This window comes from Saccopteryx leptura, chromosome 4 (genome assembly GCF_036850995.1).
Source record: "Saccopteryx leptura isolate mSacLep1 chromosome 4, mSacLep1_pri_phased_curated, whole genome shotgun sequence".
NCBI classification, from domain to species: Eukaryota; Metazoa; Chordata; class Mammalia; order Chiroptera; family Emballonuridae; genus Saccopteryx; species Saccopteryx leptura.
Genome location: NC_089506.1, coordinates 116,853,133 through 116,869,149, shown reverse-complemented (window position 1 = coordinate 116,869,149; position 16,017 = coordinate 116,853,133). Strand labels below are relative to the sequence as shown.

Genomic DNA, 16,017 nt, shown 5'->3' with positions numbered 1-16,017 from the left:
GTCTTGTACAATTTAATATTTTCAGAGATAATTGGTCTTGACATTATATGGAAAGGAATAGGAAAAGAAAGAGTAACTATATCCTTTCAACTCATAAGAATGATTAATATTGCTTCTAAATCTTGTTGAGGACTCTTTGATTTCACTTACATGTGAAATCTGATGAACCAAATAAACAGACAAAATAGAAACAGACTCATAGATAATGGAGGACAGACTGACAGCTGTCAAAAGGGATGGGGATTTGGAGACTCGGTAGAAGAGGTGAAGGGATTAAGCAAAGAAAAAAAAACTTACAACAGTTTGGGGATTTCAAGAGGGAAGGTGGGGTGTAGAAAGGTGGAGGAGAGAAGAGATGGGAGAGATGGTGATGGAAGGAGACTTGACTTGGTGTAGTAAGCACACAATGCAATATACAGATGATATAGAATAATATACCTGAAATCTGTATACTTTTTTTTAACTAATAAATTTTTAAAAATTAAGCAAAATACCTAGTATTCATTTCTATTGTGTCTCTTTTTTCTCTTTGGGATCTTTGTCCTAATGGAAGGTATACAGCAGAGTTGAGGCCTCTAAACTAGGAGTTTCTCCAGGACTTACAGTAAGAGTTGCACCCCTTATAAACATGCCAACTCCTATGTGCAGAAACTGCTGGTGGCTCAATAAGAAAACAAGCACATTGAGGACTGGTCAAGGTTAGGACCAAACTCTCTTTAGTTTTCCATCCATCATCTCACCTATATTCACTTACAGCCAATAGTCAAATGGTGGTACCTTAAAAGCTGTATAAAACTCTGCCTCCACTTCTGTCTTTATTTTTAAGAACGCATCTAGTTAGCCACCTAGTAATGACTGACAGCTTTTTCTCTACTTTTCACAATGGTTAAAAACAATTCTTCATATATTCCCTGCAGAGGGGTATTGGTGAATAGATGTGGAATTTCTACCAACTACTGTCCTTTGTGATTTTCAAAGAATTAACAATATCTATTGGCTTTACCTTTACACTACCTAAATTGGGTTTTGTGTTTTTGCCAAGTTCAATAGTTTAATGTATGCAATGTTGGGTTTATTACCTCCTACTTTATTTCCTTTGTCTTCGCATTTTCAACTTCCCATTACTGCCCACTCATCATCCCAGCTCAGTTGCCAAACTAATTTTGAATTCCAGCCCAGAAATGATTTAAGGAATTTAATCCTGCCCCTGCCTCACCAACACTGTCAGATGGAGCTTGTCATCTTCCCTTCTGGATTTGTAGACATCAGAAGAGTGAGGCCCCCGTAATACCCTTGAGCTAGTCCTTGATTCCAATCTGCAAGTCTGAATTTGACATGTATGTCCAAGGAAACTAATCAGGTGATCTGGTGACTGGACATAAGATTCTTTGAACTTCACAGAGCCAGGGTGTTTGTTGGTAAATGTATTCTGTGGAAGACAGAATCAAAAGTTTGTCCACCAGTCTTCTTGAAGCTTCTTCAAGCTCTTTAGCCAATGTATCCTTGGATATGAGTAAATCTTAATTACTTTTTAATCTTTTAATAAGGCTGATGAAAACTTAATTGGTTCACTACTTACTTTATTGCTAGTCCATAAGCTTGAATCATTATCTTTTGAATATAAATATCTCACTGAAATTTTTTAAAATTAATCCCCAACTTTGTGACACTATTTTAATTTAAACTACATTAAATAGGTAAATATTTATAAATTGGAATGTCTACAATACTCAGTAATATGCAAAAAGTAAAAAGATATTATTTGTTGTATATAAGATTATGAATGATTATGCATATATGATATATGGATATATGTGTATATACCTATTCTTATTAATTAATGTAAATATATCTGTATAAATGATAATTATGATATCTAGCACTTATTGAACACATACACTGATCCAGGAACAGCTATATTTTTGTCTATTAATTTATTTGATTTTATAATAACATTATATGAAAAGTTTCTATAATCTCCATTTTACAGATCAGGAAAAATGTACTCTGAGAATTTAGTAATTTATTAATGTTCACACAATCAGGAAGCACCAGATAAAGGATTCAAATCCTAGGGAGCTGTTCCAAGGCTTATCCTTTCTTAATTCCTACAAAGTCCAAATATAAAATATAAGGACACTATGATTTGGCATTTCACATTAGGGTCGTGATGAAACATATAGTAGTGCATGGGGTAAAGTTCTCTCGGAACCTGGGTATGAGAAATTTTTCCTCCCTTTTCTGGTCCAGGCTCTTTATCACCTACTGTGTCTCTCATGTTCTCTGTGTCCCGGTTTACTGCATTCTGGTCCAGGTCCCTTCCTGGCATTCTTACTTCTACAGCAAATTAGTCAGTTCTCCTCCTCTGACTGCCATTGCCTTGTGTGCAGTTCTTCCACTTGGACTTGGGATTACTTGTGATATTTTTATGTTTATTCCTGTAATTAAATATTATACTAATTTATACCATGGAATATCTGCTATGTGTATGACTTTTATGCAGCTTTCTTCAAAGCCATTTTTGTTTCATTGAATTTGCCTCTGTTTATAACCTTAATAAGAAGACTGACCTTGCCCTGGCCGGTTGGCTCAGTGGTAGAGCATCGGCCTGGCGTGCAGGAGTCCCGGGTTCGATTCCCGGCCAGGGCACACAGGAGAAACGCCCATCTGCTTCTCCACCCCTCCCCCTCTCTTTTCTCTCTGTCTCTCTCTTCCCCTCCCGCAGCAGAGGCTCCATTGGAGCAAAGATGGCCTGGGCACTGAGGATGGCTCTGTGGCTTCTGCCTCAGGTGCTAGAATGGCTCTGGATGCAACAGAGCTACGCCCCAGATGGGCAGAGCGTCGCCCCCTGGTGGGTGTGCTGGGTGGATCCCGGTTGGGTGCATGCGGGAGTCTGTCTGACTGCCTCCCCGTTTCCAGCTTCGGAAAAATGCAAAAAAAAAAAAAAAAAAAAAAAAGAAGAAGAAGATTGACCTTAATAAATAAAGAAAAAAGAAAAATAGAACCAGAAAAAAATTAGAGAACTTGAAGACTATCTTATATTATTTAAAAGTACATTTCTGTAAGGCAGTTTTTCTTAAAAGTTGGTTTCTGGACCAGCAACAACAATGTCACCTGGGAACTGGTAGAAATACAAAATTTAGAGCCTCACGTCAGCTGAATCAGAAATGCTGGAGGTGTCACTCAGAAACATGTGTTTTAACAGGCATCCAGGTGATTCTGTTGATTACTTTTAGAACCACCACTTCATGGTTAGTCCTTATCACCCAAGTTCTCGTACCATTTTGTTTATTAGATTCCACTTAGCTTAAAACAAACTCTTGAACTCACATGCACGCACACTTTCTCCCCAAACACACTTACACACACACATATTTGCACCCAGGATTTATAAACATTCAACTGTTTATGTACACTAAATTAAAACTATTTTTAAGTGTTTATCAGATACAGTGAAGCTAAATATAACTTCATTAGATATCACAGCCTTTAAGCCAGTGCCTATCAAAATCTTTAACATTCATGGAAATCACACTGTTACATCAGATTCTTATTCAGCAGAAGTGGGACATGAGATGCTGCCTCAATAAGGAGCTTGCAGTTCAGGACAATTGGCTCTGGCCTTGGCAAACTCTGAGTAGCAAGTACTTAGCCTCAAGCATTGTCTCAACAAGCATTTTCATCATTATCCCAAACATAGCTGCATTATTCTTCCACTTTCTTTCTAACATACCCATAATTTATTAAAACCTCCTAGCACAATATCTGAACATACTTATCTTCATCCTCGAGTTTTTAACATAATAATCTTTAAATCCCAGTTAAAACGCATTCACCAACATAGCTGTGCTTGTCAAAATTTTACCCCTTTTTTCATGCTTCACTAATAAAATTCTTCAGTTTCCTGATTATTTCACTTTGGGCATAATCTCTTCTATAGTCTCCACCTCTTTTTTTTTTAAACCATTTATATTATATAATACTCTGTATTAAGTTACAGATTCATATGATAAGACCCCAACATATTTTGAGTTTGCAGAGACAGACTTATCTGGTTCTTACAGATTTTGCTCCTCTCCATCTAACTAACCAATGTCCAACTCATAAATGATGATGAACTCCCTTGACCCAATTAAATTAGGGAAGACCTGATGAAAATGAGGCTTTATTTAATGAATAGGAGAATCTGATTGGTTAGTTATTCAGTATGACTGTGCTTTTAGGGGACCAGGAGAATTGTTTTAATTAGAAACACATTGACAGCTATCTTTAGGAAACAGAGAGAGGTCCAGAAAGTTACAGGCTATTGGTGGCTAGAAAGGGAGTTAGGGCCTGAAATAGAAAAAAGGATGGATTTCCAGCTGTGGACAAAATAATTCCCCGAAGTTCTTCTGCCTACAAATAACCCTTCAGCCTTGCTATCAGCATTACAAAATTAGTTGTTGAAAAAACACTCCTGGGCAGAGAAAATAAAATCCCAAAGATAAAGATTATTTGTGTAACACTATGGGATAAACAGTTTAGACCCAGAGGAAACAAGCTATATAAGAATCTGTGGCGTGGTCTTTGTGAAGAAAAGGGATCAGATTCCTCTTATGTCAATGACCAAAACACATTTAAACCAAGCGTTTCAACTCTGTAATAGAGTCATCAGCCAGTTGAGATGCCCATGTAAAGTATCTGATTTATTTATGATGCATAAAGCAGTTAGGTCGGTGGTTCTCAGAGTACAAATTTTGCTTTTATAGAAAATATGGTCTCAGTATGAACTCTGGATACAAATTTTTAAACTATATATATATATATATGTATATATATATATACATATATATATATATATATTGGAATACTGAAAAGATGACAAGACGAATACCAAATAAATCTGATTCATAGCTATTGTAATTACTAGGGCTCCATTATTTTTTATAATTCTCTTCTGTTTATGTTATGTATATCAAATTAATATTTTAATTTCTCCCATTTAGTAATGAAGTTTCTTGTTTGTTTTGTTTTTTATTTGTTTCCTGTTTATACTTTTTGACTTTATCCTTTCTTCACATCATTTTCTTTCCTCTGTTCTCTTTGTGGTTTAGGGTGTTCTAGTGTTTTGAGTAGTTATTTTAAAATTATTGATACTGGATCTCACTCTCTTCATTTGTAAAAATGAGATTAGATTTAATAATTTTCAGTTTTTTCAATATTTAGAATTCCATGACTCAGATTTTATAAATAATTTATGAAAACAGGCTTTTGAAACTTTCTAAAAGGTTATCAAAACAGAGTGATAAGAACTTTTTCAGAGTTTCTTTTATTAATACAAAGCATAAATGTGAATTTGAAAGTTTACAATGTTTTAATGTGCATTTTTTTAAAATTGAATTTATTGAGGTGCTGTTGGTTAATGAAGTTACATAGGTTTCAGGAGCACCATTCTGTAACACACTATCTGTTCCTCACACTGTGTGTCCACCGCCCCATGTCAAGTCTCCTTCCATCACCACTTATCCTCCCTTTTCCACCATCTGTCTCCCCCAACATCCCGCTCCCTCTTGTAACCACCATGTTGTTGTCTGTGTCTATGAGTTTTCTTCTTTTACTTAATCTGTTCAACTTTTTCACCCAGCCCCCAACCCTCTTCCCTCTGACACCTGTCAGTCTGTTTTCTGTATCTATGAGTATGTATTTTGTTGTTAGTTCATTTTGTTTATTAGATTCCACACAAAGTGAAACCATATGGTACTTGTCTGTCTCTGCCTGCTTTATTTCACTTAGTGTAATAATATCCAGGTCCATCCATGTTGTCACAAAAAGTAAGATTTCTTTTTATGCTTGAGTAGTATTCCATTGTGTAAATATATGTCAACTTTTTTTTTTATATATACACTCATCTACTGATGGGCACTTGGGCTGCCTCCATATCTTGGCCATTGTAAAAAATGTTGCAGTAAACATAGGGGTGCATACATTCTTCTGAATTAGTGTTTTGGATTTCTTTGGATGTATTCTCAAAAGTGGAATTTCTAGGTCATAATTTTTGAGGTAACTCCATACTGCTTTACATAATGACTGCATAAATCTGTATTCCCACCAACAGTTTACAAGGGTTCCCTTTTCTCTATACCCTCACCAACACTTGTTTTTGGATTTATTGATGACAGCTATTCTGACAGGTGGGAGATAATGTCTCCTTGTGGTTTTAATTTGCATTTCCCCGATCATTAGTGACATTAAACATCTTTTCAGATGTCTATAGGTCATCTGTATGCCCTCTTTAAAAGAGAGAGTCTATTCAGGTCTTTGACCATTTTTAAATTGGATTATTTAGTGTTGAGTTTTATAAATTCCTTATAAATTTTGGACATTAAGCCCTTACCAGATGTATCATTGATGAATACATTCTCCCATTAGGTAAGGTGTGCTTTCATTTTGTTGATGGGCTCTTTTAGTGTGCAAAAACTTTTTATTTGGATTTAATCCCATTTTTCTTTTTTTTCTTTTATTTCCCTTGCCTGAGGTGATTTACAAAGCAATTTATAGATTCAATATAATTTCTATCAAGATACCAATGGTCTATTTCTCAAACCTAGAACAAATATTCCAAAAATTATATGACACTAAAAAAAAAAACAGTATAGCCTCAGAAATCTTGAGAAAGAATTACAAAGTGGGAGGTATGACAATATATCATATCAAACTATACTGCAAGACCATTGTAATCAAAACAAAATTGTATTGGCAGAAAACAGATATTTGGGTCAATGGAACAGAATAGAGAGCCCAGAATAAACTGGTGCCTTTATAGTCAATTAATATTTGGCAAAGGAGGCAAAAACATCTAGTGAGGTGAAGATAGTCTACTCAATTAAAGGTGTTGGGAAAATTGAACAGGTACATGCAAATAAATAAACAAACAACAAACAAATAAACATTTTGAGAAGAAACTCAAAATGAATTAAAGACAAATTGTTAGGCTCAAAACCATAAAAATCTTAAAAGAAAACATAAGCAATAAAATCTTGGATATTTTTGTAGCAATATTTAGTATGTATTTTAATGTAATGGCAGGAGTTGTGCTGGAATTGACCAACAACGTTAGAGAGAGAAGTGGTTGTAATACAATGTGCCTGCAAAGGAATGCTACTTTCCCCAATCCTGGATTGTGAAAAAGCTGGTAATCCCTGTGGCTCAAAGATGGAAGACAGGAGGGAGGAGCTATAGGACCCTAGCATGCTGCAAGCAATTTGGTGGCCCATCTGTAGAGGGATTGCTGAAATAGACCAGTGGCAAGTGTCAAAGAGATGATATGGATGACCTTGCTGAAGGTGTCCTTCAGAAAGGATTGGGTTCAGGCTGAATATACCTCTCAGTAATCTAAATAAACCAAGATATAGAGGGAAGAAGGGAGAAAGAAAAAAAGGAAGGAAGGAAGGAAGGAAGGAAGGAAGGAAGGAAGGAAGGAAGGAAGGAAGGAAGGAAGGAAGGAAAACATAAGATCTTGAAAGTTTTAGTCTATTTTAGCAATTCAAGACTCTGAAAATCCTCTAATAGAAAAGTTTAAATTTTCTTTTTTCAAATTTTATTTAGAAAATTACAATTTAAAAGGGTGACAATCAATGAATACACAGGTTTCAGGTAAACATTTTACAGTATTTGAACTGTTAATTATATTGTGTACTTATCACCCAAAGTCAGGTCATTTCTCATTACCGTATATTTGTCCCTCTTTATTCCCTTCACCCACCCTCCCCTACATCTCCCTGCCCCTGGTAATCACTCATCTCTATTTTGACTCTCAAATAGTCTTGAGTGTATGATAAACAAGGCACTTTCTGTGTACCCAGAAATTGTTTGCTTACTTACCATCACAAGAGAGAGCAGAGTCTTGCTTAAAGAAAAATCCATATAAGCTAAGACTGAGGAAGAAATATTGGGGGGGGATATTTAATTTTCTTCTAAGGCAGGCCTATTTTTGAGGGCAACTGAATTTATGGTCCTATAGAGGGGCTAAAACTTCTGCTATAGTCAAAACGACCTATGGTCATCCCTTAAACACAGTGTACTCTTACTCACAAAGGTATATGCTCTCTCTCTCACTATACCTGGCCTTGAATTGCCTTCCTTATCTTCTCTGCTTAACAGATCTAGCCATTCAGAGCTTAGATGCAATGGGAAGCTTTCTTGGACTATTCCATCTTGAAGAGCAAATGTCATCTGAATTGATATAACTCTTTTTATTTATTTATTTATTTTTTAAAATAATTTTATTTTTTTTAATGGGGCAACATCAATAAATAAAGATACATATATTCAAAGACAACATGTCCAGGTTATCTTGTCATTCAATTATGTTGCATAACCATCATCCAAAGTCAGATTGTCCTCTGTCACCTTCTATCTAGTTTTCTTTGTGCCCCTCACCCTCCCCCTTTCCCTCTCCCTCTCCCCCCTGCCCCCGTAACCACCACACTCTTATCAATGTCTCTTAGTCTCACTTTTATGTCCCACCTATGTATGGAATAATGCAGTTCCTGGTTTTTTCTGATTTACTTATTTCACTTCCTATAATGTTACAAGATCCCACCATTTTGCTGTAAATGATCCAATGTCATCATTTCTTATGGCTGAGTAGTATTCCATAGTGTATATATGCCACATCTTCTTTATCCAGTCATCTGTTGACGGGCTTTTTGGTTGTTTCCATGTCCTGGCCACTGTGAACAATGCTGCAGTAAACATGGGGCTGCATGTGTCTTTACATATCAATGTTTCTGAGTTTTGGGGGTATATACCAGTAGAGGGATTGCTGGGTCATAAGGTAGTTCTATTTTCAGTTTTTTGAGGAACCACCATACTTTCTTCCATAATGCTTGTACTACTTTACATTCCCACCAACAGTGTATAAGGGTTCCTTTTTCTCCACAGCCTCTCCAACATTTGCTATTACCTGTCTTGTTAACAATAGCTAATCTAACAGGTGTGAGGTGGTATCTCATTGCAGTTTTGATTTGCATTTCTCTAATAACTAAAAAAGATGAGCATCTTTTCATATATCTGTTGGCCATTTGTATTTCTTCCTGGGAGAAGTGTCTGTTCATGTCCTCTTCCCATTTTTTTATTGGATTGTTTGTTTGTTTGTTGTTGAGTTTTATGAGTTCTTTGTATATTTTGAATATTAGGCCCTTATGTGAGCTGTTGTTTGAAAATATCATTTCCCATTTAGTTGGCTGTTTGTTTATTTTGTTATCAGTTTCTCTTGCTGAGCAAAAACTTCTTAGTCTGATGTAGTCCCATTCATTAATTTTTGCCTTCACTTCTCTTGCCATTGGAGTCAAATTCATAAAATGCTCTTTAAAACCCAGGTCCATGAGTTTAGTACCTATGTCTTCTTCTATGTACTTTATTGTTTCAGGTCTTATGTTTAGATCTTTGATCCATTTTGAGTTAATTTTAGTACAGGGGGACAGACTGTAGTCCAGTTTCATTCTTTTGCATGTGGCTTTCCAGTTTTCCCAGCACCATTTATTGAAGAGGCTTTCTTTTCTCCATTGTGTGTTGTTGGCCCCTTTATCAAAAATCATTTGACTATATATATGTGGTTTTATTTCTGGACTTTCTATTCTGTTCCATTGGTCTGTCTATTTTTCTGCCAATACCATGCTGTTTTGATTGTCGTGGCCCTATAATATAGTTTAAAGTCAGGTATTGTAATGCCCCCAGCTTCATTCTTTTTCTTTAGGATTGCTTTGGCTATTCGAGGATTTTTATAGTTCCATATAAATCTGATGAATTTTTGCTCTATTTCTTTAAAAAATGTCATTGGAATTTTGATAGGAATTGCATTAAATTTGTATATTGTTTTGGGTAATATGGCCATCTTGATTATATTTATTCTTCCTAACCAAGAACAAGGAATATTCTTCCATCTCATTATATCTTTTTCGATTTCCCTTAACAATGGTTTATAGTTTTCATTATATAAGTCCTTTACATTCTTTGTTATGTTTATTCCTAGGTATTTTTTTGTTGTTGTTGCAATCATGAAGGGGATTATTCTTTTGAGTTTGTTCTCAAATGTTTTATTATTGGCATATAGAAAGGCTATTGACTTCTGTGATATAACTCTTAATTGTCAGTCCCAAAAAGAAAGGTAGTGGGCAGAAAAAACAAAACAAGACAAAACAAACCAAAAACCTAGACCAGAGTCCAATATTTTATCATTTACTATATATGTAATCTTGAATAAATTTACTGACCTCTTATAACTTTGTGTATCCTCATATCCACATTCTTAAAAAGAGAGTGAGATCTATACTACATCTTGAATGTGTTGTCAGGATAAAATGATGTCATGTTTGTGAATTGTTTTGTATATGGAAATTGATTATACTTATGTAAGGAATTTGCTCTGTTTTCACCAAGTTCATCTGTGATTATTTACATTCTGTTAATCCCAGTATGATTTCATGTGTGTTTTTCTTACTGCCTCAATCCAATTAAAAGTGTATTTATTTACTTTTTCTGGTGACAAAGTAGTGAAGTGAAGTACAATAAGTAGAAAATGTTAAAAGTACACACAGGTATAAAATGAAAAACAAGTATATATCATAACCAGAAAATAACCCTAAACCAAGAAATAATCATTATTATTATTTTCATTTTATGCTATATAGAGAGGTGGGCAAAAGTAGGTTTATAGTTATTTGTATGGAAAAAATATATAATACAAGAATAAATTGCAATTCCCACACTCATAACTGTAAACTTTTAAAAAGTATTTTAATTACTTTATTCATTTTAGAGAGGGAAGAGAGAGAGAGAAAGTGAATAAAGAGAGAGAGAAAGAGAGCAGGGGAGGAGCAAGAAGCATCAACTCCCATATGTCCCTTGACCAGGAAAGCCCAGGATATTGAACTGGTGACTTTAGCGTTCCAGGTCGATGCTTTATCCACTTTGCCACCATACATCAGGCAACTGTAAACTTACTTTTGCCTACTCCTATAAATTACAATCCTTATATATGTACATATATGTGTATATCTTTGTACATAGCTTGATTTGCTCATCAATAAAATATCCTATGAATATTCTCCCTCACTCTGCTTTTGCTTCCTCAAGTCCAATGGTAGTATTTTGATTTCTTTCATGCTTGCCTAAGCACACAGCACTATGCCTTGAGTATAAAATGATCAGTAAATGGGCTTTATTCTGCGAATGACTTAATGTACTTTATCTTTGTTTAAATGTAAAATTATTTTAAAAAGATTTCTGACTTTAAAGATAACTCTTTATAATTTTTTTATTAAATGTATTAGATGATATTGATTGATTATATTATTAATGAGCTTTGGCCAGGTAGATCAGTTGGCTAGAGCATCCTCCCCATCCACAAAAGTTGAATATGTGATCCTCAGGGCACAAACAGGAATCAACCAATGAATGCATAAATAAATGGATGGAACCACACATCGGTGCTTCTCTTTCTTTCTCTCCCACTTCCTCTCTCTGGAATCAGTAAATAAAATTTTTCAAAAGAAAGGTGATTACTGACCAGCCTTCACAGGTCACGCTGACTGTTCCTTTTCCTTTTTCTCTCCCATGCAGTTTGTGGCCCAGCCCAATTGCCAACAGCTGCTTGCCTCTCGCTGGTACGACGAGTTTCCAGGGTGGAGAAGAAGACACTGGGCAGTCAAGATGGTGACATGTTTCATAATTGGACTTCTTTTTCCTGTATTCTCTGTGTGCTACCTTATAGCTCCTAAAAGCCCTCTTGGACTGTTCATCAGAAAGCCATTTATCAAATTTATCTGCCACACAGCATCCTACTTGACTTTTCTGTTTCTGCTGCTGCTTGCCTCCCAGCACATCGACAGGTCAGACTTGAACAGGCAAGGCCCACCACCAACCATCGTCGAGTGGATGATATTACCATGGGTCCTGGGTAAATGTGTTACTATAGAGAATATAAAAATGTTTACTGCCATGCAATTTTGTTGCTCAGAGAAAGAACAGTCATTCAAGTTTAGGACAGAGAATGTTTAAAACAGGTTTTCTCCATTGTAGCTCCATGGACTAATCCTCAAAGCTAAGTAATTACACTGCTCACAAACATCAGGGGATATTTTATAGCTTCATATTCATTTTGAAATATCCCCTAATGTTTGTGAGCAGTATATTTTATAGCTGGCTGACCAGCTCTGAAGTGCAAGCCTATGAAATGTAACCTTAGGTTTTAGAATTCTAGATTTTAATGATTTTTATGCCTCATGAGTGCTTCTCTGGGTTTTGTTGGTATATTTGTCTTCTGAAGCCTTTCAACATGTGTCATTGGCCACATATAAATAATCCTTCAAATTTTCTTAAGCTTTCTAAAAGATAAGTGCAGATACTTTGCAGAATTAGTAATTCCATACAGAGGTAACTATAAACATTCTTTAAAATTAACCCTTTTAAGTTTATCTTTAAACTTACATATTATCAAAATAATAGGATATTTAACAGTAGGGCATTTCTATCTGTTCATTTTACAGAAAGAAAAATGTTTTGGATCTACAAGAAGTTATGGAAAGGTAGAAAACCCTAAGGTAGCTAGCTAGTAAATCCTTATTTTCCTTTCATGTTGTTATAGAAATAGTTAAAATTTACATTTTAATTATTCTTTTCTTTATCCTACTTTTGTTTTTCTGAGAAGTCAGATTTTCCACAATTTAGCTTGTCATTTTAAACTCCTCTGGTATTGTGTCATCCATCTTGTCACTTATTAATTAGAAAATCTGTGACAGCTTTTCAGGTTCACAGTCTCAGTTCAGTGTGAGTTAACTGTCAAAACTGCTGCTGAGACTGTAACATGAGGAAAAAGCAGAAAAAAAATGGGCAGGACAGTTTCTGAATCTGAGATGGATATACTTTTTGATTTTAAAGATTATACATACTCCAAGTACCGACCATAAGAAAAGTTCATAGGAACAAGATATGTTTTACATATTTTACTGGAAATAAACACATTCATAACTGAACTTTAAAGTAGAGCCATGGATCCTTCCTGCTTAAATTAGAAAGAAAGTTTAGGTATACTTTAAGAGTCTTTTTGAATAAAATACTATAACATTGAAGTTGAAATTCAATGTATATTTATCCTAATTGTTTCTATTTAAACTTAATATCTCACATTAGGAATGTATCCTTTATGGAGTTTTATTTATAGAAAATTCTTTGGGAACAAAGAAGGGGAGAGAGACATTGATGTGCTGTTCCACTTTGTTATGCATTCATCGGTTGCTTCTTGTATGTACCCTGACCAGGGATCAAACCCATAACCTTGGAGTATCTGGACAGTGCTTTAATCAAATGAGTTACTAGGTCAGGGCTTGGGAACAATTCTTAAAGAAGCTTTTAGGAAATTAAATTTCCTATTATTGATTTTAAAATTCCTGATATCTCAAATAAAATACAAATTATTTTATTTTGAAAAATACTATAGATACAATGCAATATAAGTATATATATTATTTCTAGTCTTTCCTATAGGAAATCAATAAAAAAATAGCACTTTCTGTGCAGTAAGTGTGGTGCGGACAATAATAATACAGAAGTAAAGGGTAGGGAGAGAAAAAACAGAAATGAAGAAAAGCCCTCTACCCTTATAAAGATTACTTTTATTGAAAGAAATAGATAATACATAATGAGATTTGTCCTATAATGCTAGTAAATGGTAAATAATATTTAAAAATAGAAGCTTCAAACTTTTAGTAACTTGTAAAATCAAAAGAGTCGTTGACTACCTCCTGCAGAAGTTTCACACAATTCCCTATAAAAGCTGGCTAGAAAAATCATATCTAAACCCCAGTTGAATGATTAAATATTGTACACATTTAATTGTGAGAATTATAATTCAAGCCAAGAGAAATATCTGCTAAAGGAAAGACTATATATATATCCTATAGATATCAGGAATTTTAAAATCAATAATAGGAAATTTAATTTCCTAAAAGCTTCTTTATATGACTATATATATATAGTCATATAGCCTGACTTCAAGGAATTAATTATTAATTTATCTGGGAATTTTTAGGTTGAAAATAGATTCTAAAATCAAAAAATAAAATCAAATGAATGATTATCTTGCTTAAATAACAGAGCATGAACAAGAATGTTTGTTAAATAAATCTGTCAGCAGAGCATATCATTCATCAGGGCTGGTGAATTCTAGGTGCCTCATATCAAAGTCTTTTGCTAGACCCATGATTATAAAGGATGTCCTGTGTGCTATGCTACTAGGCACTTCTAGAAGAAGCACTAGATTTAAATATATACCTAGGTTCTGTCACTAAGGACTCTTAAATTATGGGTGGTAACAACCTTAGGATTTTCAACATTTTTATAATAAAATAAACAATTTGGAGTGATGACTTCTTAAGTCCCACTGAGTCCTATTATTGCTGCGGAGCTATCGTTATTTGAGCAGAGAAAATTGGCCTTTTTTATTGGAGGTGCCAAGGAGGAGGATTAAAGATACAGGGTAACAATGATTTAACTTTTTACCAAAACTGTGGATATAGACAAAAAGTTGTAGTTTGATTTGATGATCATACATACTAATGAGCCTTCTATATTTTCTCACTCATTCCTACTGTCTGGTAAAGTAAGTGATCCCTCCATTATAAGGATTTAGATTTATAATAACAGGACTGAACAACTAATGTAGAAGGGTGTGGATTATAAATGTGTCCCACATTGTGTTAATTTTACTGATGCTAGACTGAGGCTCTGTGCATGGGTTTCTCTCAAGCTTTCTCAAACCAACTTAGAACTTCAACTCATCTCACATCCATGAGCTACTTGTTATGTAAAGAAACATTTTTTTTATTCCTACTATATTTACTTTTTGTCCATATTTAAAGGATATTTCCTGGACCTATGATACCATAATTTATGAGAAATGATTACCTTTATACCTCTCATTTTGTTTATCTTGACACAAAGACTTATGTCTTCTATATCTATATCATGAATTTTCACATTGAGTAGAAAAGTTTTCTCTCTTTAAAACCTATCCTCTCAAATTAATTCCTTTATATCCTGAAAATAATATGATTTTTGTGTGGGAATTTATTTTATATGCTTTCTGTGTTTCAACAGGAACTTATTCAGCATTACAGATCTAAATATCTTGTGAATATTACAGAGGCAAAATCATGTTTCTATGTTATTTTTAGTATCTTTCCTGCTAAAGTTCAACATCTTGTTGAGTATATAAACTGAGGTCTATTGAGTTTTATATCCTTAAGTCTGCAATTGCTCTTATATCCTTCCACTGCGGTGTCATTGATAAGTTGTAGCTCATCTCTTACAACATTTTTTGTTTATATATTTTTCAATTTTTTAAAAACTTTTATTTTCCTACTACAGTAACATTTAATATAATTTATATTAGTTTTAGATGTACAGCATAGGAAATATAGTCAATGATATTGCATAGCTTTTTGAATTATTTTTCCTTCAGATTTTCTTATACACATTGAAGGTTATCAACCTTTTTTTCCCCCATCAAACAGCCATAAGAGATCTTGCTTTATTTTTACTACCTATATGAGGGGTACAAAATGACTAAAGTTTTCATATGACAAATTCCTTTTTACATAAAACTTACATGCAAACTAAACATACCATGTGTATTTATAATGTATATTATGAGAATTCATCTAAACTGTAGTAGCAGTTTTATCTCAAATAGATGTCATTTGTTTGTGGAGATAACATGGAGTAGAATATGAAAAAAAACAAACCTCTTGGATGCCAATTTTTAAGGCATTCCCCCCAATACATATTTTATTTTTCCACAGAAATCATTATAGCTCAAGTATAATAGTCCAATTACTGTCATAGCTTATTCACATCAAGTAAACGTTAACATTTATAAAATATCCAGATGTGGACTTATGTTATCTGCTTAGCATAATTTATGAAGTTGATAACATTTTATATAAAATAAGTAGAATATTAATGAAGGCTAATATATTA

General features: G+C 34.1%; 1 protein-coding gene across 2 annotated transcripts in view; it reads left to right on the top strand.

The window, feature by feature from the left end:
* TRPC4 (transient receptor potential cation channel subfamily C member 4) overlaps positions 1-16,017 on the top strand; it is a 270,542-nt gene that overhangs the window by 143,353 nt on the left and 111,172 nt on the right. For both annotated transcript variants that reach the window (XM_066381078.1, XM_066381077.1), the window contains exon 4: positions 11,602-11,938. In XM_066381078.1, coding sequence (XP_066237175.1) covers positions 11,602-11,938 — 337 coding nt within the window. The remainder of the gene's footprint in view (positions 1-11,601; positions 11,939-16,017) is intronic.